Below are 23267 nucleotides of genomic sequence, written 5' to 3'. Positions count from 1 at the left end.
GAAACTGTTGCTCTCAAACTTCGTGACATGGCTCTTAGCTTTGTTTGCCAACATTGGGATAACTTCGGTGACGTGGTGTCCGTTGTTCTTAGTCACAGAGGCATTGTTATACAGTCTGCTCAACAATACGCTGATTACATGAATACGTGCGGACTCTATGGTGCAGCGTGTCAAACGGTTTGCGAGGGGTATCCCCATATGGGATCCTTAAAACAATCCTTTACAACTGAGGTTAAAACACAATGACGTGAGCAGTCTTTAAAACTGAGTTTTTGGTTACGACGCTCCACCACGTGCTCCATGGCAAACTGTTTTACACGCTACATACAACAATTCGCATCCGCGACAAACATGCGTCTTCTTAGATGCTCCTGCACTTTGTTCACACCCCCCTCCCACCTCGCTACTACCGTGGTCAGGTGTCTTGGTGGATTATATATAGAAAGGCAGCCGAATCCGCACAGAGCAATGAAAAGTGTACAGTTCCATCTTTTCATTCACTTTCTGTTGTATCCTCAAACCCTCCCATTTTAGACAACTGTGTCTTTCCAGAAGTGTTTAGCATTCAATAAATAATTATGCATGACATTGACCGTGTGTCTACCCGGCGTGGGTAAGCCGTTGAGCCCCATTCGGGCTGCAAACCGTGGAATTCCCACTAAGTGCGACTCATACGCTCCCCAGGGCCGATCCTGGCGACGGGCAAAACGCGCCGCGCGTGGCGCCAAACTCAAAGGCGGCCGTTTAGGAGACGTGCAGCAGCCGGCGACGCTGCAACCGGCGGCTGTCCGCCTTTGAATCTTAGTCTGAGGGCGGCCGACGACTATAGCAGCGGCGGCGTTTGCAGTGAGCAAAGTTTGACAAAGTTGCGTGTGGCGTGTATTGTAGTCGATGTGTTGATGCCTATTAGGGACTCCACATACATAGCGATTTGCTCGCGCGAGCGGCGCAAAAGCCTTTGATGGTCGCCGGCTCATCGCACGCTCTGTCTAAACGGTTCCATTGCTTACCATGTGTTTACGACACGCTCTCTAAATGTGTGTAGTCCCTTAGTCAACGTTCAACTTGCATGTTTAATAGTTGCGTCGGGAAGGCGATAGATTTCATGTGAGACGCGTACGTTCCTCAACAGGATTGCGAGTCAAGAGAAGCGGCAAAAGACAGCGGGGCTGCGGCGATCTCTGAATTGACTGTCACTGTGTGCAGAGCTGCCTGTCGCTTAGAACGATTAAATAAACCGGCTTTCTAATCTAGGCTGGTTTGGTTTGAAATTCATCGTTTGAAATTAAATTTTATTTATACATCCCGACTCTAACCCTAACACCGTCTTAATCCTGTTTGAAGTAGTACAAGTAATAGTAATATCCGTCATATCATAATAGAAAATAGTTACGTAGGGCGGCGAAACCACATTCGCACAAAGGCAGCCGTCTACCCAGGATCGGCCCTGACGCTCCCACTGGTTGCGTCGCGACAAACATGCGTCTTCTTAGATGCTCCTGCACTTTATACGCAGCCACCTCGCTACTACCGTGGTCAGGTGTCTTGGTGGAATATATATAGAAAAGCGGCCAAAACCGCACAGAGCAATGGAAAGTCCACGTCAGTCACATGTACATCTGGACTGTGTAAAGACGACGACTCAAGTGACAAGTTGGAGGTGGGTACATGACTGGGCAGTACATACTGAACGAGAAATCAGCAGACTAGCATGACGGACGGAGCTGAATGGACGTCCTTCTCTCCTCCCGTTCCACTCTCCGCGCCGTGAACCCCCATCCCTCTGTCTGGCAGCAGAAGGCGCGAGGACGATCCGCCGGTTTTCAGTCACGGACGATTGTGTGTTGGTTCGTTCCGTGCATTGTTACAATGTTGCTTTTCTTGCCGATTTATTACATTACCGATTTTTCAAATGTTAATTTTCTCTCTGTGCTTAAAATTCATTAAAAAACCGGCCTGATTATGCGGCGTATGGTACGCCGCGGGTTGGCTAGTATACCTTATTCACTTTCTCAACTCCATAAGCTGAACCATGCTATGGATGGTAAACAGGCTCACCAGTTTCCACACCCCAAGGTCAATGGATTTTATAGAGCTCTCTATTCATACCCCATCTTGAATGCTTTACTCCAGCTCCTTTAATCCTGGGTACTAATCCCCAAATTCTGCAATGTTGCATTTTTTTAAAACCAGTTTCTACCCTCTTTATAATCTGCATTTTTAATTTCTATTATATATTATAAATATTACTTTACACTTTCATGACATACTGTGCAAATTATATTAGTTTAGAAAAATACTGAACTAACTATAGTGAAATACCTAAGCACTCATGTATAATTACTTACTGTTCTATAGTATGTACTACATCGGCAACAAGCAACAATTATACCATAATGAGAGGCGACTTCCATGGTGCTCTAGCAGAAAGGTGCTTGAATTTTCACATATGCCATACCTAATTTTTTGTTGACTTCATTGCAACGAACCTTCTAATAGATTCAGTAACAGAAGTAACATGGTATACTGAACAAAATTTAGTAGTGTAATTACTTTAGTGTGTAATCTTCAGAAATGATGGCAATAGAACAAATTGTTGTAAAACATGTGGTACTATATATAGTGCACATATTACACAGTTAATAATGTGTGTAAAGAAGCAGCAAGATTGACTCCCTACTATATGAAATATTTGTAATGGTTCTTGAATGTTTTCAATCCATCTCAATCTCATGACAATCCTTATAGACATAATAAATATACAAACACACAGAAGTGCATACAAACGTAGATACATGCATGATAGGGTAAGTGGCAAAATGCATGAATGTTATTACCGATCAGCCTTACATTTTCTGAAACAATGCACATCTAAGTATAGTTTCTTGATAAAAAAGGAGCTTTTTAAATAATACAATTTCTAAGTTATTTATTTCTATGATTCTAGCTGCATAAAAAAACATTTTAGTTTAAATATTACTCACCTGCCTTTTGTACTCATTAATAGGACTATAAACGTTCCAGCCATTTTCAAGAAACTTTTCTTGACTTAAAAAGGCAAAAAATGGCTATAAGAAAAGAAAACAAACCATTACTAAACATTTTCCTAGTATGTTGGAATTATTTTTTAGATTTCAAATTTGGCACTTGAACATTATAAAAAGTATTCTTTATTAAATACGTCCATTACAAAAATACATTTGAATGAGTTGGAATATGTTGGATATATATACTGCTTCTATCTCATTTCATATGACACAGCATGTAGCACATGCAATGAAAATATTATTTTCCCCTTTAAAAAGTCTTTGTGCTGTAATGTTTTATCTTGCACTCTGTATTTAGCAGTAATATGCTATATTAAATCGAGACGTGTGTTGCAGGCAGCTGTAACCTTCATCAAAGCATGTTTATCCACATTGAGACTTGAATTTTAATCCCTTCCAAGAAGACTCCTGACTGTAAGTGCAGGACTATTGCTGCTTGGACCTAATTTAATTTTAATGACTGCAAAGTTAAAACCTTCATTAGATTCAACCAACAGGCTTCAAAGATATACACATAAACCAGAAACAACACACTCTCACCCTATTTTTGAACCAAATTTTTATCCAATTTATACTATCACTGATAGCAGAATTCATTTATTCTGGGAATCGGGTGGCATAATCGAAAAGGACTACGATATATTTATGTCCTTGCCCCAAGGGTTCAATGGGTCCTACGAGGTCTACTCCAATAAATTCAAAGGGGATGTCAATTAAAGGTAGGTTAACCAGAGGAGCTTGGTCCCTCCTGGGAATCTGCCACAGTTGACACTCCTCGTTGATGCTGGGCCAATAGAAGTGGTGCTTAATGTGTTCTAACGTATTCTGCTTACAAGGAGGATTTTGTTCCCCATCACTCATATTTTAAAGTTCCACTTCCATCTGTCTTCTGTATTACTTACATTTCCAGCAACATAGAAGTAGTATGGCCAGGCTTGTGGTTTACGTCTCTTTATTGGTTACTAAAGCACCTGAACAACAGAACTGGTTCCTAAAAAAACATTGCATTTGCTTATTTAACTTTGATCAGGAAATAACTTTTTGGAATTTAAAGCCTAGCTCCATCTACAACAACAGGAAGAAATCGAGTAGAGTAAGCTACTTTAACATCAGGATAATGTAATATAATTCATCTATCAAGAAAAACTGAAACAACCTTCAGGCCCATATTAATAATCATGGAGACAACAGTAAGAAGGTTGAACATTTGTGAGAACACTAAAATAAAACACAATATAACATACATAGCGACTGACAGATATATGGCAAAAGACGACACTTTCTTATGGGTATCAGTAGAAACAGAAACAAAATCATTACCTACAGGTAACCGAAAAAATAAAGAAACACCTGAGTTAATATGGCAATAAATTCAGTTAGGAGCAGGTATTTCTACAGTAAAGTGCTCATTAAGATAATTATTTAATTAATATCCTCTGTTTTTTTTTAAATTCACTTAACACTAAGCAAAATCAGCTGTTCATTATACAGTATTTGCTGTTGTGAATAGAAAATAAATGGCAAAGAGGGGACTCTAAGGCCAGTGTCAAATTCTGACAAACAGTGCTTCATGTGGAACACAGAAGTCAGACAACAAGACACCAATAGCTGATGCAAATGTGGACAAAACACAATTCTAAAGCATCTGACTGCAGAATTGCACCGTAGCATTAAGCTTCATTAAGAACATTCTCTCACGAACTTTACAAAGGTTATTGAGGTAACGGTTTAGTGCATCCATTTTCTCATTACACTTAATGATTTTCCCACTACAAAAAGGAACTGAGCAGAATCAGTTTCATGAAAACAAATCATTTAAATTCACAAAAAAGGCTTATTTTTTGAAGAAATACTCACCATATTATGGGACTGTGGAAAGGCATACTTAAAAAGGCTGTCAAAAATGTCTCTTCTGCTATGTCCTTCTTGTTTTAGTGCAAACCTCAAGCTTCTCATGTCCTATTTTACAAGTACAATTAAGCTGCAATTAAAAATTGTACAAAATCTAATACACAAGACACATAAAATTAATATAAAAGCAATAGAGCATGAGACAGGCAGGGTGCATAAACAAGTTACTGGTTTAGTTTAATCTCACTAAATCTAACCACTGATGCTTTTTTTGTAGTAACCAAATGTCTTGTATCTTGTATTTACTTTTACTTTATCCACAAATCAATTTTCAAAATTCACTTTTCAATACAGTTTGTCGTCTTTCAAAGTCTGTCTTACAGCTTGGATAGAGCACCAGACCATTATAAGGCATACTACCACCCACACACCCTTAGGGCCAGCGCCAAAGTAGTCAATCAACCAAACCTTTGGAATGTGGGAGGGGAAACTAAAGTAGATTACATAGAGAAACCCACTAAGAAATCAGGTGAAATTCTACAATCTTTACAAATACAAACATAGCCTCCTGGAGCTGTAAGGCAGCAGCAGTTTTCTAATTATGATTTTATATATTTTTTGGATTTCAAGCAATTATTCTGACTGCTAGATTTGTTAAGCCAATCAGCTTCAACAAGTGTACCATAAAAATAATACAGTATACTGCACCATGGCATAGTCAATGAAATCAATTACTTTAAATTAGATCAGTGTTTTCCAAACTTGGTCCTGGGGACCCCCCGTGGCTGAAGGTTTTTGTTCCAACCAGCTTCTGTATTTAATTGAACTCCTGGGCTAATAAAGTGAACTTGATATTTCCCAAGTTCTGTGTTTAGGGAACAATATAGAAATTAGAAAACTAAGTTTGCTAAAAAAATAAATAAATAAATATTAAAATGTGCCAAGCAGTTATATAGGAATAATGTTTTTTTTTCTTTTTAACAGTACTTTCATTCTACTTTTCAAGGTGTTCTAATTGTTGAAATAATCCATTATTTACTAATTAGTGGGTCTGACTCTAAAGTAGTTGCAGCCTTTGATTATTCAATGTTGTTTGCCTGGGTGTCTGATCTGCTTATTTTAAATTGTTATTATTAAGATACAACGAAGGGGGAAAACCTGCATAGAGAAAGGGCAATGTATAATGAAATCAACAAAAGAGAGTTAAGCATTTATAGCATAAGCAGAAATATTTATCAATGTCGTATAAATGTAAAAATCATGCTGCTATGCTTTTCTGAATGTCGAATAAAAGAAAAAAAAAATACCAGCTAACTAAATGAGCTCAGTGTTACCAGGTGTTGTCACTGATTAGGAATCTGGTTGGAACAAAAAACTGCAGCCACAAGAACCAAGTTTGGGAATTTCACTGAATTAAATGGATATTCAGGCTTGTCTATTAAAAAAAAAAACAAAAAAATACTTGTTTTTATATTTATATTTTATTATATAAATTTAAAAACCATTTTGATCCAAGATCTGAAGACATTGTCCATCCGAAAGTCAACTTTATCTTTTGAGGTAAACGTATGCGTTATGCGAGAAAATTTCCTAAATGCATAAGTCATTTATTGACAATCATGGTACAAAAGCATCTCACAACTTGTCAATTGGTAATACTCCTTTTTTTATGCAAACAGATGTCATTTGATTGTTGTTTGTGGCCAGAATTCTAAATAAAAGAATTTGACAGTTACCTTGCAAGTAATTTCTAGCCCATAAGAATTTTCTCCTCTGCTAGAAGCGCCTCCCATCTTCTCAATCCGACTAAGGACTCCAAGCGGCACATCTAAGATTATGTTGGGATCCTGCAAGGGGAGAAAAACATCAATCAATAGCAGATAAACTCTTGATGATGAGTTCACAAATGAGAGAAACAATAAAAATCCAATTACTTCCTACATCTGAATAATCCAATTTATCAACATTGGGTACTTGATGAAAAAAACACTATATAATGCTGTGGGGGAAAAAAAACAAAATACTTTATCCTTAAAAGAAAAATGCACATAATAAGTTGTTATATTATGCAAAGATCTTAAGAGAGAGAGATTTAAAAATAATTCAGCAGCTGCCAGCAACAAAACAACCGGATAATAAAAATCAACTATACAGCTGTATCTGACATGGGGGGTGGTATTGTAATGTTCTGAAACATGGAACAACTAAGTTTCTTTTTCTTATAAAAATTATTCACTTTTTAAATGAATTATAAAATTTCTATTTTCATATTTTTTAGGTATTTGAATTATAGCCGTCCGATTTTTGCCTAAATGCACTTATGCCATAATTGTTTGAGAGAAAGAGAGGGAGAGAGAGATAGAGAGAGATAAACTTTATTAATCCCAAGGGGATGGCACTTACTTCAATTTTAATCTTCAAGCAACATATTCAGAGAGATCATAAGCGACATTGTATCTACATTTATATTATGCAGGAGATGTCTTTTGTTGATTATTTTGTCATGATGATTTTAAAAAAGGAAAAAAGTAAATAACTAACCAACCACATGATGCATATGTAATGGTTCTTTCTCAGTTTAAGTGGCCACCTGTCTTGGACAGTTTTCATCAATCTGCCTGCAAAAACCTAAAGTCATCCTTATCTGTGGTATTAAAGCCCTGTGGACATTATACTCATCAGCCAAAAGACATTCCTTCACAATCAATCAACCTTCCTACTTTGACCACATATTATTCAGTCATCTGTGGTTATCTAACAACCTATTACAACTTTATCACTGGCCCATAAAGCAATTTGTTTATTTATTTTTTTCCCCATTCCCCAAGTCTAATCTGAATAAATACATTGATGCTGGCTTTCTTACTGCCTATTTCATTAAAAATAGTTACATTTTCTTCTACTACTCATGGACGTAATACAAATTTTCCCCATCAACAACACTGGAGAGATCTGATGTGCACTTCACAAGGACACTCCTCACTTGAAAATTTAAATTCTCAAATCTTAATTTACTGCACAGGAACATGCAAGATAAATTCTTAATTTCAACTTCTAGTTTTGTTTCTTTCTCTATGTATGGCTCATATTTTACTCACTTCAACAAAATGTTACTCCTTGCCTCCAGGTTTGACACCGAAGACATGCAAGACTTCCATGGAGACAATCCTTCTAACAACGTGTTTCAATGGGACTGCCCACAGAAGGGGATTTCATTATGTTTACTTCATTTGAAAGTATTGACTGCATATCTGTACCTAACATAAGATATTTAAAGAAAGTCCAAGTGACATATTGACAAGGGGAAAAAATTACAAATAGCTAGCACAAACACATCTGCACACACAGGCCAGTTTGTAAACACTATTAAACTAACACTTATGTCTTTGGGATTTGGAGAACAACATCAGAACCTATAGGAAAACCTGCACAGACATGAAGAGAATGCAGACTCTGCAAAGACAACCACCAGTCACAGAATTCAAACTCAAGACACCAGATGCCTGTGGCTACAGTTGTAACTGCTGCTCCACTGTGCCATACCTCAACCAAGCTATATATCTTAATTAAAAGAAAAAAGTCCCTTAATTATGAAACTATTTTTGTGTTTTCCACACTTTGTTTACTGAAATACACCTGTTCCACTAAAGTGATATTTTAAGTCCATGTTAACTCAGAATGGAAACTACAGTTTAAAGATAAAACTTAAAACTAAATGTAATTATGCGCTTCAAAACAAAAAAACAACTTGATCACATACAATATATAAAAAGTTTTAAACTCTACATCAACAAATTTTATACGGCTATGTCTGTCCTATGTCCATTTTCCATTAAGAATTTCACCTAGTCATTTCACTCTTGCTCTGAAGACTAAACATATTTAAGGCTATCTAATAATGCACATGGGTAACATTTACAACCTCCAAATCAGAATTCAGAGGCATTTTCTATAAATGAATATGGCTGGCTGTCATTGAAGTCATTATTGGCATGAAGAAATAAAAATATTAATAAGAGAACAAGTCTACAGATTGATGTACTCGTTAACAAAAAGGCTGCAAACAAGACTATCAAATGAAAAGATGTTTCATAATCCCAGCAGTCTCATATACAATGGTATTTTCATAATTCTTAATAAAACTTTTTAAATAAAAAAAAAAGTGAAAACAGTGTTTGGATTTGCTTTTCCAAAAGTGAACTGAGAAAACTATGCAATTCCTTGAGTTTACTTTTAGAGTAAAAAAATATATATATTTTACTTGCATTGATTATATTTTCTCACATTACTGTTGTAATAAATGTGTCCATGGACACATGTGCATATGTGAAAGAGGGAGAGATGTCATTTTAAAGCAACCTTCCCACGCACACATACCACAAGTTTTATTATGACATCCTGTGAGGACAATTAGTCTTGTTTTTATAAGGATCAGCTACTCTATTCATATCACTCCATAGTCACTGTAATTTTTTAAAATACCTTAAACAAAATGATTCACCTGAAAATGTGTGACTAATATTTACCAATAATTAAGTAACAATATGATTCAGTGAATTATGATACTTACCACTTCAAAACTCTTGAAGTACAGTCTATAGTTTGTAATGTTTACTTTTCCCTTCACCGCACCATTAAAGGGACACATATAAATGATTTCTTTATCTGTGTAGGAAAAAAATTCCAAATGATGCACTACATACAGTAAATAAATAATTTTCCAAACTACTGATGAAAGAGGTTTAAAACATTTTTATTTACTGCAACATAATAGTTTTTACTGAGATATGACTAAACATAAATGGTAATGCAAAATACTGTAAGGGGGTAGGTAGTGAACATTCTACACAAATTACATGGAATGCCTCAATTTAACTCTTCTAGATAAACAGGGAATTAAACTTAAATTACACTGCTTTATTTTGAAAAATGTTTAAAAAGAAAATTCCAGAATTAATGTCAGTAACTTCTGGAATACAAGTGAGAGAAAACTAGAAGCAGAAATGGCAAGGCAAGAAAGCAAGCGAAATAATTTGCAAAAGATTGGTATACCAGCAGCAAAGAATAAAGGGTCTTAGTGTTCTTGGTCCCTGCAACTTTCAAAAGCCAATATGGCAAGAGAATTAACTACAGTGATACCTTGAGATACGAGTTTAATTTGTTCCGTGACTGAGCTCGTAAGTCAAAATGCTTGTATCTCAAATCAATTTTCCCCATTGAAATTTATTTAAATGAGATTAATTCGTGCCAGCCCCCAAAAAACCACCCAAATTTTTTGTTAATGCTTTCAACATAAGAAAAATGTATTTATAATGAACAAATATTGTATACAAACAAAATAAAACCTAATACATAAAAGAGAATCGAAAGAAATAAAAAGATGTTGGCAAAGCCGATTAGCGTATTGTAATGTTTTTTTCTTTAACTTCACTTTTACTTAATTTCATTTTCTTCTTCACTAGTTTTTTTTTTTTGCCACACTTTCACTTTCATTCACAGGGTGTTTCAATAGAAACCTGTCAAAGGAGCTTTGTTTAGTCCTCCCCTTTAGAATGTTTCTGAAAGAAGTTAGGCAAGTGTCATTAAATAGCGTGGCTGCGTGATCAGTTGCAACTTTTCAAAGGGTGTTTCCTTTCAATAAAGTCATGTGTTAGGCAAGTGTCATTAAACAGCGCGGCTGCGTGATCAGTTGCAACTTTTTCAGAGTATTTCTTTTCTTTAAAGTTCAAAATTTTTTCCCACATTGCAAACACTTCCTTTATCTCACTTTAAGAGATAACCTCCTCCGCGATACCTATCTCCTGCAGAACCCCCGTATGTTGCTGCGTCTGTAGTTCCGTCACCTCCTCTGTCGTCAGTTCCTTGAAATGTGTGGCGACAAGCTCTTTGATGGTTCATATTTCGAATTTTGGCTCGTAACTCAAGGTAAAAAATCGACTTGGTGATGGCTCATATCTCAAAAAACTCGTACGTTGGGGAACTCGTATCTCAAGGTACCACTGTAATTATATAGTGAGGTACACTAGCACTACAGAAAAATTCTGTAAATAAAATGGATGCACCAATAATTAGGTTTTTCAGCATCAATTTTTATATAGTTATGCATGTAATTTTTATAACTTTTTTTTTTTTTTAGTTCCTTCAATATGGATTTGTAGGATTCTAACGGCTTTTTATTGTTGCCTATTTCAGGACTTGTTTCACTTAATAATTTAAAACTGATATTTTATTGATCCTTAAGCAGCATTTCTCAACCTTTTTGGTGTCACAACCTATTTTTTCCCCCATGTAAGTGTCTTTGCTACCCACTTTGGGGAGTGGGGTGTTAGGATGTTTTTCCATTGGCAATTCAGGTGTTATGCTCAGAGCAGGGGGAAAAAGGCACACTACCATTATAAACTACTGTTGCTAGATTAAATCAAGAGAGATTTTTATTAATCCCTCCATTTTAATTAACTTTTTTGAATCGACACATTGAAAATCCATTTTCAGAAAGCTTAAGTAGTTGACAAATCCCCTAGTTCATTAAGTATGTTGAATGATTTTCCTACCAAAAGAAACGTGAATTATAAATCACTAACAGTTTGTTTAGCCACTCTTTTGGCATGCAGCAGGAAGGCAAAATGCAGTCTTAGTCATGACAGTTTCCATGCACATTACACTAGGATTGGGCAGAAGATCCATTGTTCTTTGAAGGAGAGCAAGATCACACTTACCATAGGTGACCATTTCGTGGTGAGCATTTTGAACAGAACTGTGACAATGTTTAATACCATGTGTGTCAGTAGTCTACTATAGTTAAGCATTTACTTTGATCTTGATATGTCTGCTGTGATCCCAAATCATGCTGTGTTAGAGATCCAAGGTCATATTCTACTCCGCAGCAATGGTATTATATTAGTGGGGGCCCTGATCAAAAGGTACAATGTTTTGGGAGACCTCGGCTTAAATAAGTTTGGGAAACCCTGCAGTAAACTGTTTACATTTAGTCAAATGATTTGACATGTCAAAATGTTGCACTGTAAACTAAGAGAATGTATTTAGAACAAATAAATTATTGCTACTTTGTTTTTGTTGTCTCAAAAGTCTCATTCAGAGGTTTTCTGTCATACTTTCAGTTATAAAAACTACATGGGATAATTTAAAGACAATCTTTAAAATCTGGGTTCATTTTTTAAGAACGTTAACCTTGCCAAGGCTGCTGCAACGGGCTATTTGAAAAGCCCTAGTTTATTGCAATCTATTGAGGATTAATTTACAGAGGCAGACTTGTTAACTTGTTTGGTAAATAATTTTTTTTTAAATGTATAGGTATTATTTTGAATCTAACTGCAAACTGTCAGGAAAAAAAATCGAAAATTGACATGAATTGACAAGTCACCATCAGTTCTCAGCTCTATTATAAATGGTAGCAACTTGCAATCCACCAGTGGTAGCCCGTGACAACAGTGGTTGAGAAACACTGCTTTAAGGCATGTTTTGGGAAGATAAAATTCAACAATAGGTGATGATACAGCATTTGAAATTGTTGCAGTACAACATAATACACAAAATCTCTGCTTGCTAGTATATTTAACCACATGCTAGAATCCTACATTGTCTGCAACTAATGAAACTGACTGATCCTCTAATACAATATATATGATTACACATATACCCAGATTAACAAGTCAGAAAACTTACTAATTCGGCTTACCTTACTTAAATTATTTAAGCATCACAAAAACTATTAACTTTTGGAGACCTCTGTGTATGTCCAGATGCATTATTAGTAAGTGTGTATTAAGTGTTAGGAAAAGGGATTCAGTGAAGCCAGTAATCCAACTTTTGAAGTATTCCCCTTATCTGTGATTACTTCTCATAATTATTTTTATCATAAATATAAAATTGTGTCTATAATAATAGAAATTTAGCATTTGCTGTTCAATAATACTGGGCCCAATCGGAGTGATATCCACTCATTTTTGCAGTATTAAAGACATTTTTTCAAAACTCAGTAAAATCAAAATTTAAAGACAAAAGCTCATAGAAATAAGATGTTAATATGATAGGGTCAAAACACAACAGTAAGAGCAAAGATGGTAAGACTTACCTGTAACTTTTTCTTCCCCTGGCAAATATGGTATATTTGTCAACGGCTCCATTCTAAGACTTTCTCTTGATACCTTAAATGCATGTTTAAAAAAAAGGAATGAGTCCAATTTTAAAATTCACACCCTGGAAAAATAAAACATTGGTCTGCTTTGTGAAAATCATCTTACAATTTCACTTTCATTAAAAGATATTTTAATGACCAAAAAAAAAAAAACAGCTGTATCTGTTAGAGCTGTAATGTAATGGGACTACAAAAAGAAATCAGTTAAACAGGGATTGAAAGATGGCATGAAACCAAATACTTCCATTGTAGAAATATTGAATGCAAAGGCAGTATATATCATGATAAGAATAAAGAATTATTCTTATTTATTTGAAAATAGTACACTAAATAGCAGCCTGCATTGGTTTAGGAGAGGAAGATCTTGACAAACCAAACCTTTATATTTTTTTTGAACACACAACAGCAATAGCTGACAAGAGAAAAGCATTTTTACTTAGGCTTAAGTAGACACTAATTTATCTTAGACTTCCAAAAAAACCTCTGAAACACTCCTTGAAGCTAGAGCGGTATCAGAGATAATGTATACAAAGTGGATCTCAAGTTGGTTAACTGGCAAGAGACAAGGAGTACAAATAAGAGAAGAATAGTCCACATGGTTATCAGTGGAGTACCTCAAGGTTCTGCCCTTGGATCATTACTTGTTCTGATATATATTAATGACATTTACTCCAGTATGGTTAGTAAACCTGTGACAATCACTGATGATACTAAAATAGTAGGCATGGCAAACACTTGGACATTTCAGAACTGGACAAACACTTTTAAAAAGCAGTTAAACATAGAAATGTGTAAAGTGCTACAAGTAGGTAAAGAGAACATCAATTATTAAATACAAAATAGGAGACACCATCCTAGAGCTGATACAACATTTTCATCACATAAGCAAAGCACAAAAGCAATTATAAAAGGCAAATACAATGTTAAGTTGTATGATTGTAAGAATTGTTGAATATACAATGGGTATGGAAAGTATTCAGACCCCCTTAAATTTTTCACTCTTTGTTATATTGTAGCCATTTGCTAAAATCATTTAAATTAATTTTTTTCCTCATTAATGTACACACAGCACCCCATATTGACAGACAAAAAAAAGAATTTTTGAAATTGTTGCAGATTTTTTAAAAAAGAAAAACTGAAATATCACATGGTCCTAAGTATTCAGACCTTTTGCGGTGACACTCATATATTTAACTCTATTTAAGAAATGCTTTCCATTTCTTCTGATCATCCTTGATGATCACCTTCATTTGAGTCCAGCTGTGTTTGATTATACTGATTGGACTTGTTTGGAAAGCCACACACCTGTCTATATAAGACCTTACAGCTCACAATGCATGTGAGAGCAAATGAGAATCATGAGGTCAAAGGAACTGCCTGAAGAGCTCAGAGACAGAATTGTGGCAAGGCACAGATCTGGCCAAGGTTACAAAAAAATTTCTGCTGCACTTAAGGTTCCCAAGAGCACAGTGGCCTCCATAATCCTTAAATGGAAGACGTTTGGGACGACCAGAACCCTTCCTAGAGCTGGCCATCCAGCCAAGCTGAGCTACCGGGGGAGAAGAGCCTTGGTGAGAGAGGTAAAGAAGAACCCAAATATCACTTTGGCTGAGCTCCAGAGATGCAGTCAGGAGATGGGAGAAAGTTGTAGAAAGTCAACCATCACTGCAGCCCTCCACCAGTCAGGGCTTTATGGCAGAGTGGCCTGTCGGAAGCCTCTCCTCAGTGCAAGACACATGACAGCCCGCATGGAGTTTGCTAAGACCCTCTGTAAGATTCTCTGGTCTGATGAGACCAAGATGGAACTTTTTGGCCTTAATTCTAAGCGGTATGTGTGGAGACAACCAGGCACTGCTCATCACTTGTCCTATACAGTCCCCACAGTGAAGCATGGCGGTGGCAGTATCATGCTGTGGGGGTGTTTTTCAGCTGCAGGGACAGGACGACTGGTTGCAATCGAGGGAAAGATGAATGCGGCCAAGTACAGAGATATCCTGGACAAAAACCTTCTCCAGAGTGCTAAGGACCTCAGACTGGGCCGAAGGTTTACCTTCCAACAAGACAATGACCCTAAGCACACAGCTAAAATAACGAAGGAGTGGCTTCACAACAACTCTGTCCTGGGGCCTTATGTATAAATGGTGCATATACACAGAAATGTTGCGTACACCAATTTCCACGCTCACATCGCGACGTATAAAAACTAAACTTGGCATAAAGCCATGCACATTCTCATGCCAACTCAATCCATTGCGTATGCAGGTTTTTGGCTCGGTTTTGCAAACTGGCGGCACCCAGCATCAAAGCAGTGCTACTGTTCCGGAGAGGTTTCCCTTTCTTTTTTAGATTCACATCCCTGATGCAGCTTTATCAAATACACTGAAATTAACCACATATCATTTATTAGTTTAAGGCATCTGATTGTAATCAACTTGTAACAATATAATGGTGCACGGAATGGCCAAACTATTCCAAATACCACAGCTGCTTCAGCGCTGTTACTCTCAGTACATCACTCAGTGTATTTTAACCCACTGTATCCGAGTGTGGAATCACAGCTCGGCAGCAGCTGATTGGAAAGAGGATTATTGGAATACAGCACATTCTGCCTCAGCCATGCATACAGTCTATTTCAGCTGCTCCCATAGAGCAAATGCTTCCAAGCCTTTCCTGCAGGGACCTTGCGGTTCAAAAAGTTTTATTCCAAGAGCTCTAAACACAATCACCTCACTGTAAACTTGCACAACCTAAGCCACTTTATGAACCATTTACATAATCCTGCAATATACAGTACAGGCCAAAGGTTTGGACACACCTCCTCATTCAATGTGTTTTGTTTATTTTCATGACCATTTACATTGGTAGATTCTCACTGAAGGCGTCAAAACTATGAATGAACACATGTGGAGTTATGTACATAACAAAAAAAGGTGAAATAACTGAAAACATGTTTTATATTCTAGTTTCTTCAAAATAGCCACCCTTTGCTCTGATTACTGCTTTGCACACTCTTGGCATTCTCTCGATGAGCTTCAACAGGTAGTCACCTGAAATGGTTTTCACTTCACAGGTGTGCCTTATCAGTGTTATTTAGTGGAATTTCTTGCTTTATCAATGGGGTTTGGACCAGCAGTTGTGTTGTGCAGAAGTCAGGTTAGTTGGACGATCATTTATTTTTCAACAGGACAATGACCCCAAACACACCTCCAGGCTGTGTAAGAGCTATTTGACAAAGAAGGAGAGTGATGGAGTGCTGTAAATGGTCATGAAAATAAAGAAAACACATTGAATGAGGAAGTATGTCCAAACTTTTGCCCTGTACTGTATGTACATGTATATTGTACTTATGCTTTCATATTTGTATGTTTCATTGTTTTTTTCATATTATTATTATTATCATTATTACTGTTATTTTATCATTTTATAAGAAAATAAGTTTATGGAGGATTTACATATTGAATCTCATTGTACCATACAATAATAATAAAGGAATTTACATATGATAATGACTGGCTTCTAAATTGATCTAGATTTCAAAGCGCTATCATTTTTAAAATGAAATGCAGAAAAGTATCTATATTACATCAGAGAGATAAATTTTTAATTGTAAATAACTAGCAAAATACCCACGCTTCGCAGCAGAGAAGTAGTGTGTTAAAGAAGTTATGAAAAAGAAAAGGAAACATTTTAAAAATATCGTAACATGATTGTCAATGTAATTGTTTTGTGACTGTTATGAGTGTTGCTGTCATCAAGGATTTAATTATCATTATTTCTTTCAATCAGGTTCGTATTTGGAGGATGTGTTGTGTTCAAGTTACATTCCGTGTTTGTCTAGTCTATCCCTGACCATCTCATCTTCATTGTCAACCGTTGTAAAGATAACAGGTTTCATTCATCGAAGTGATCACTACCCAAATTGGTACTCGTGAATCTAAGATGTTGAATCTAAGATGTTTAACAGGCATTCCCGGTATTAAGTTGTGGATTAGCGGCAGCATGTCTATGAACGTAATTTAAACTTAAGCTTTACACCTTTACACCTTGCTTTCCTATTGATATGTCTACAAAGGCTTGTTCAGCGTCAGAGGGTTGTTCCTTTCCTACTGCATCAATAAGCAGCTCATCTTCCTCTTTATCTGAGACATCACACACTGCATGCACAGGTTTACCTTTCCCAGTCCTGCAAAGTCAGTTCACGTGAGCCGCGCAGAGTACATGCATCGAAGGTTCTCAGCTGTGGTTGTGCTATCTCGTGCGATCTTGCGATGTCCACGGCTTTATTTAATGTTAGCTCAGACCCGGCGCTTAAAAGTTTCTCTCGCACTTTCGCTGAGTTTGTGCCAAACACTAGTCTATCCCTGACCGTCTCTTCGTTTGCATAAGCACAGTCTTTCACCCGCGAATATTTACCGGCAGCGTGTCTATTGGATTGCTGCTGACGGACGGCCTCATATGGGCAGGTGCTCAATTACGTGGGAAGCATGACGATGAGGGACGCAACTCTGCCTCACACGGCGAACGAGCTGCAGGCTATGGCCGTATATATGTACGCAAGTAGGTTCCAGTTATGACCGTTACGCGTAGAATTTAGAAATGAAATCCGCCTAATTTTTTTAAGTAAGCTGTAAGGAATGAGCCTGCCAAATTTCAGCCTTCTACCTACACGGGAAGTTGGAGAATTAGTGATGAGTCAGTGAGTCAGTCAGTGAGGGCTTTGACTTTTATTAGTATAGATGAATACTGTTAATAATTAAATGTGTGGGCACAGTGGCGCAGAGGTAGCAATGAGTTGGTGCCCCATTCAGGGATTGTTCCCGCCTCGCGCAGTATGCTTGCTGGGACTGGCACAACCCTGGATGGAATAATTAAACATGTACAACGAAGATATTTCAATGTTCCTTAAAAAAATCTGAAGAATCGGCATTCTAAGCTTACAGATGGCTTGACATATATTACAAAGCTGATTGTCTGGCGAATGGTTACTTGGAGAAAGAAAAGGAAGGACAGGAATTGGGGTTTAGTACGTTTGAAAGACACAGTACTGCTGCAATAAATTATTTCATCAAGGGTTGTAGTGATTCACTTACAGAGTACACAGAAGAACACACAGAATACAAAGCATTTAGCAATGAAACGATTTTAAGGTGAAATTTATGGCGTTCTACTTTAATGACAAAACAAACTACGTATTTAAAAGTGGAAATTTCGAGGTTAAAGTTTTAATGGTGACTTTGACATCTGACCACTTTTTTTTTTTTTTTTATTTCGGGCACTGAGATTTTTTGAACTTGAACTTTAAAGTTTCTCCAATACAATGTCGCTCAATCATCTTCCTTTTGTTGTTTATACCTTTGCTTAAATCAATAAATAGTATGTTTTTCCTTGCCACAAATTGGTATTGACTGAAATTCTTCTTTTTTCCCCTGGGCTTTGTCCAATGTCTTTTCACAGACCACTGAAAATATGGCGCTATTGATATTTATATATGATTCTGGGAGGAGTCAGGGTGGGGCGTTACATTTCATACTGACCAGGATTTATGTAGCGGAAGAATGTGAAACTTGACGTACACACAGATTTATGCATCTGGATTTTTTTGTGAATACACACATTTCTGTTTTTGTCCATAAGCCATGTTTTAGTCTGAAATCTACGCACAGCGTTATACATGAGGCCCCCTTGTCACCCATTTACAAGAAAGACACTGTAGCAGCACTTGGTTGCTCTCCTCTGCACAGCTTCAAGTGTATCTCAGGACTTAAGGTCACCACCAATTCCAACAGACTCAGAAAATTACACAGTTTTATTCTTAAGCATAGGAGACTGTGTGGGGACTTAAATCCAGGGCTTCAAAATTCTTAAAAACATTGATAACAAAAATCCAGCAGAACTGTTTCACCTTAAGGCTGGGGTTATACTTCAAGCAACGCATGTTGCAGCAGAAGCTTCTGTGACACAAGCGTTGTAATGTTTATATTTGCGTGCGTACTTTACATAAATCTTGAGGAATCCACCGGGTGGCAGTGGGAGATATCACGGTAAGAACATGTTCGACTTCTATGTGTTGTGAATTGCCTGGAACACCCATAAAATTCTGATGACACCTTACCGCAATATTTCTGAAAGGGATGTTTATTGATTAAATCCAGGGATGTGTCCATTCCAGCAAGCATTGGGCACGAGTGAAAAACAATCCCTAGACAAGGCCTCAGCTCATCGCAAGGTAAATACAAGCACACACATGCACTAGCATCATTTTAGCCGCACCAAATCCCCAAATCTGCACATCTTTGGAAGGAAACTGGAGCACAGTGTGGAATCCAAGCAAGGGACTCCCTGCGAGACAGCAGTTCTACCGCTCCGCCACCATGTCACCCCCATGTGTGTAATTATTAACAGTATTCATTATTTAAACGAAATTAACGATTTATCTATAAAATCTAGCATACACACTTTAATGCATTTCATCATGAAAGTGATATAAAGTATAAATCTAAAGATTCTAAATATGCAGAGAGTTGGAAATTCATACATTTAATGTGTTCTGTGTGGTGATTTATTGCTGCTTGTCTTAGCGATTAAAAACTGGGATGACGTTTACGATGGTCTGCTTAAATGATAAAGTAAACTACGAGGTTAAAGTGGACATTTCCAGATTGAAGCAGAAATTTCTGCTTTCACTGGGTCACATGTTCTGGGCCTGCACCAAAATAACATTATTCTGGACAAAAATTTTTAATTACCTTTCAGACAGCCTTGGACTCACAATCCCTCCTAACCCATTAACAGCTGTGTTTGTTTGGGGTTCTTCCAGAGGGGCTTAAAGTGGGGAAGGACAAACAAATTGTGATTGCATTCACTACACTGTTGGCACGCAGACTTATTTTACTAAACTGGAAGAACCCAAACTCTCCTCTTAAGTCAGTGGGAAATCGATGTTTTATACTATTTGAAATTGGGAAAAATCAAATATTCAGTTAGAGGATCTGTACAGAATTTCTTCAAAACCTGGCAGGATCTAATCAGTAATATTTTAAAATAAGTTTATAAAGCACAGAGAATTTATTAATTTAGGTATGTTTACAAGCCTTAAATTTTACGCCGTTTGGCTTGCTCTCTCTCTCTCAGGGGTGGGGATTGATCTGTTCTTAACTCAATTCTTCTTTTTGTAAAAACTTGATTGTTTTGTATGGATTGTAATAAAATTAATAAAAATAAAAAAATAAAGCAGAAATTTCCACTTTAATCACAAAATACACGTTTTCACCATGACCTTAAATTTTTTTTTTACTCAAATACATCGCTGTACATTATGTTTCTGTTGTGAAGTTGAAAGAAAAAAAAAAAAAGACAAAAGATCAAAAGATGGTATGTGAGACTTTTAAAATGTATCATGTTATTACGATCGAGAATATGCGATGCCTGAATACGAAAGCACAACATCGAACCATTCATCAAACATTGAAGCATGCACACCGATCTCATAGGATCCGCAAAGCAGCTTTCTGTCACAGAGACTATGACGTCACATTCCAACTTTTAGCACACTGCGCCCACTGACTTTTTGCTGGTACTGCAACTCGCGCACGTGTCGCATTAATTTCTGAGGACCTGCTCAGAGGACACATCAAATGAACACTGAGAACTAGTGGCAGCCATGATGCGGGCACGTACGTGTTCTGAGCGTGAAGTATAAATGAGCCCTAACTGTGAATCATGTAATCAAAGTGTGGAAATTAAGGGGAAGTGTATTTAGAACCGAAGCCAGAAATCATTACTTTACTAAAAGAGTTGTGGGAATCTGGAAGAAGCTACCAAGATTTATAGTTGAAGCAAAAACACTGAAAACCTTTAAAAAGTATCTGTATGAGATATTGGGAGAGATTAGCTATTAGCTAAACCAACAATGAATGATGGACTGAATTGTCTACTCTCATATGTCACATTTTTTATAATATCTTTTTATCTTCTAATTACTCATGAAAATGGTACAACTCAGTATAGTTCATTAATTCTTATTCTCCTAATGTTTCTTTAAAAAAAAAAAAAATGAAGCAAAGTAATTGAATTACCCTACATGGTAAATTGTTCCATGTATCTGCAGGAGACAAAGTAAAGAAATAAATATTTAACATTTGAACAAAATCAACTCTTAACCAGATGCTTTCTGTATCCCCATGCTTCTAAAAAGATTTTCTAACAGATTGAATAATATTATAATAAGAATATATTAATATTAGTCTCTTTTGTCTTTATGTATACTAAATGGTTTCAAGTGCTTCAGTTTTTCCTTTATCCCACAGTCTTTGAATCAGTCTATTCAATTTTTTCTGGACATTTAAGTTTTGACCTTTTTTTTAAAAAAAGATGAGTAGCAAAATTCTTAACAGTATTTCCAATGTGACCTTACAAGTGTATTATACATAGAGTAACCAGAGATACCATAACCCAGCCACAGGGGATGCACAAACCAGTGTGGTTCTTTGTGCTGGTCCCAAGCCTGGATAAATGGGGAGGGTTACGTCAGGAAGGGCATCCGGTGTAAAATTTTGGCAAATACAAATGACAAACAATACAAATTTCCATACCAGATTGGTCAACCCCAAGGTTAACAATGACTGCCACCAGTACTGTTAGTCAAAAGGGTGCTGGCGGAAATCGGGCTACTGTTGGTCGAAGGAGAAGGGGGAAAACGTGTCCGGAGGCAGGAGGAAAGTAAAGAGTGGAACTGAGGGTAGGAACTTTGAATGTGGGCAGTATGGCTGGTAAGGGGAGAGAGTTAGCTGATATGATGGAGAGAAGGAAGGTTGATATATTGTATGTGCAAGAGACTAAATGGAGGGGAGTAAGGCCAGGTGGATCGGAGGTGGATTCAAATTGTTCTATCATGGTACAGATGGGAGGAGAAATGAGTAGGGGTTATTTTGAAGGAACAGCACGTCAAGAATGTTTTGGAGGTGTAGAGTGTCAGAGTAATGACTATGAAGCTAGAAATTGGAGGTGTGATGATGAATGTTGTTAGTGCATATGCCCTGCAAGTTGGGTGTGCAATGGACGAGAAAGAAGATTTTTGGAGTGAGTTGGATGAAGTGATGAACAGTGTACCCAAGGAACTTAAAGTGGTGATTGGAGCAGATTTCAATGGGCATGTTGGTGAAGGGAACAGTGGAGACGAGGAGGTGATGGGTAGGTATGGTGTCAAGGAGGGGAATGAAGGTCAGAGGATAGTGGATTTTGCCAAAAGGATGGATATGGCTGTAGTAAATACGTATTTTAAGAAGAGGGAGGAACATAGGGTGACGTACAAGAGTGGAGGAAGATGCACACAGGTAGATTACATCCTATGTAGAAAAGTCAATCTGAAGGAGATCGAAGACTGCAAAGTGGTGGCAGAGAAAAGTGTAGTTAAACAGCATAGGATGGTGGTCTGTAGGATAACGTTGGAGATCAAGAAGAGGAAGAGAGTGAGGGCAAAGCCAAGGATCAAATGGTGGAATTTGAAAAAGGAAGACTGCAAGGTTGAGTTTAGGAAGAAGGTGAGACAGGCACTGGTGGTAGTGAAGAATTACCGGACAGTTGGGAAACTACAGTAGATGTAGTAAGGGTGACAGCAAGAAGGGTGCTTGATGTCACATCTGGAAAGAGGAAAAGGAAACCTGATGGTGGAATGGGGAAGTACAGGAGAGTATACAGAGGAAGAGGATAGCAAAGAAGATGTGGGATAGTCAGAGAGATGCAGACAGTAGACAAGACTACAAGGAGATAAGGTGCAAGGTAAAGAGAGAGGTGACAAAGGCTAAAGAAAAGGTGTTTGATGAGTTGTATGAGAGGTTGGACACTAAGAAGGGAGAAATGGACTTGTACCGATTGGCTACACAGAGGGACCGAGCTGGGAAAGATGTGCAGCAGGTTAGGGTAATAAAGGATAAAAATGGAAACGTACTCACAAGCGATGAGAGTGTGTTGAGCAGATGGAAAGAGTACTTTGAGAGGCTTATGAATGAAGAGAACGAGAGAGAGAAAGGTTGGATGATGTGGAGGTAGTGAATCAGGATGTGAAACGGATTACCAAGGAGGAAGTAAGGAGAGCTATGAAGAAGATGAAGAAAGGAAAAGCCGTTGGTCCATATGACATAACTATGGAAGAACGGAGGTGTTTAGGAGAGATGGCAGTGGAGTTTTTAACCAGATTATTTAATGGAATCTTGGAA

At 37.2% G+C, this 23267-nt stretch overlaps 1 protein-coding gene across 1 annotated transcript in view; it reads right to left on the bottom strand.

Moving 5' to 3' along the window:
• mtm1 (myotubularin 1) overlaps positions 1-23267 on the bottom strand; it is a 111807-nt gene that overhangs the window by 47272 nt on the left and 41268 nt on the right. Inside the window, exons 3-7 of the mRNA XM_039766552.1 lie at positions 12991-13063; positions 9469-9563; positions 6635-6745; positions 4905-5006; positions 2985-3068 (exon numbers count right to left, since the gene is read on the bottom strand). Coding sequence (XP_039622486.1) covers positions 2985-3068; positions 4905-5006; positions 6635-6745; positions 9469-9563; positions 12991-13063 — 465 coding nt within the window. The remainder of the gene's footprint in view (positions 1-2984; positions 3069-4904; positions 5007-6634; positions 6746-9468; positions 9564-12990; positions 13064-23267) is intronic.

Source organism: Polypterus senegalus, chromosome 10, assembly GCF_016835505.1.
Source record: "Polypterus senegalus isolate Bchr_013 chromosome 10, ASM1683550v1, whole genome shotgun sequence".
Lineage (NCBI taxonomy): Eukaryota > Metazoa > Chordata > Cladistia > Polypteriformes > Polypteridae > Polypterus > Polypterus senegalus.
Note: the sequence above shows the minus strand (reverse complement) of the source record. Positions and strands in the feature narration are given on the sequence as shown.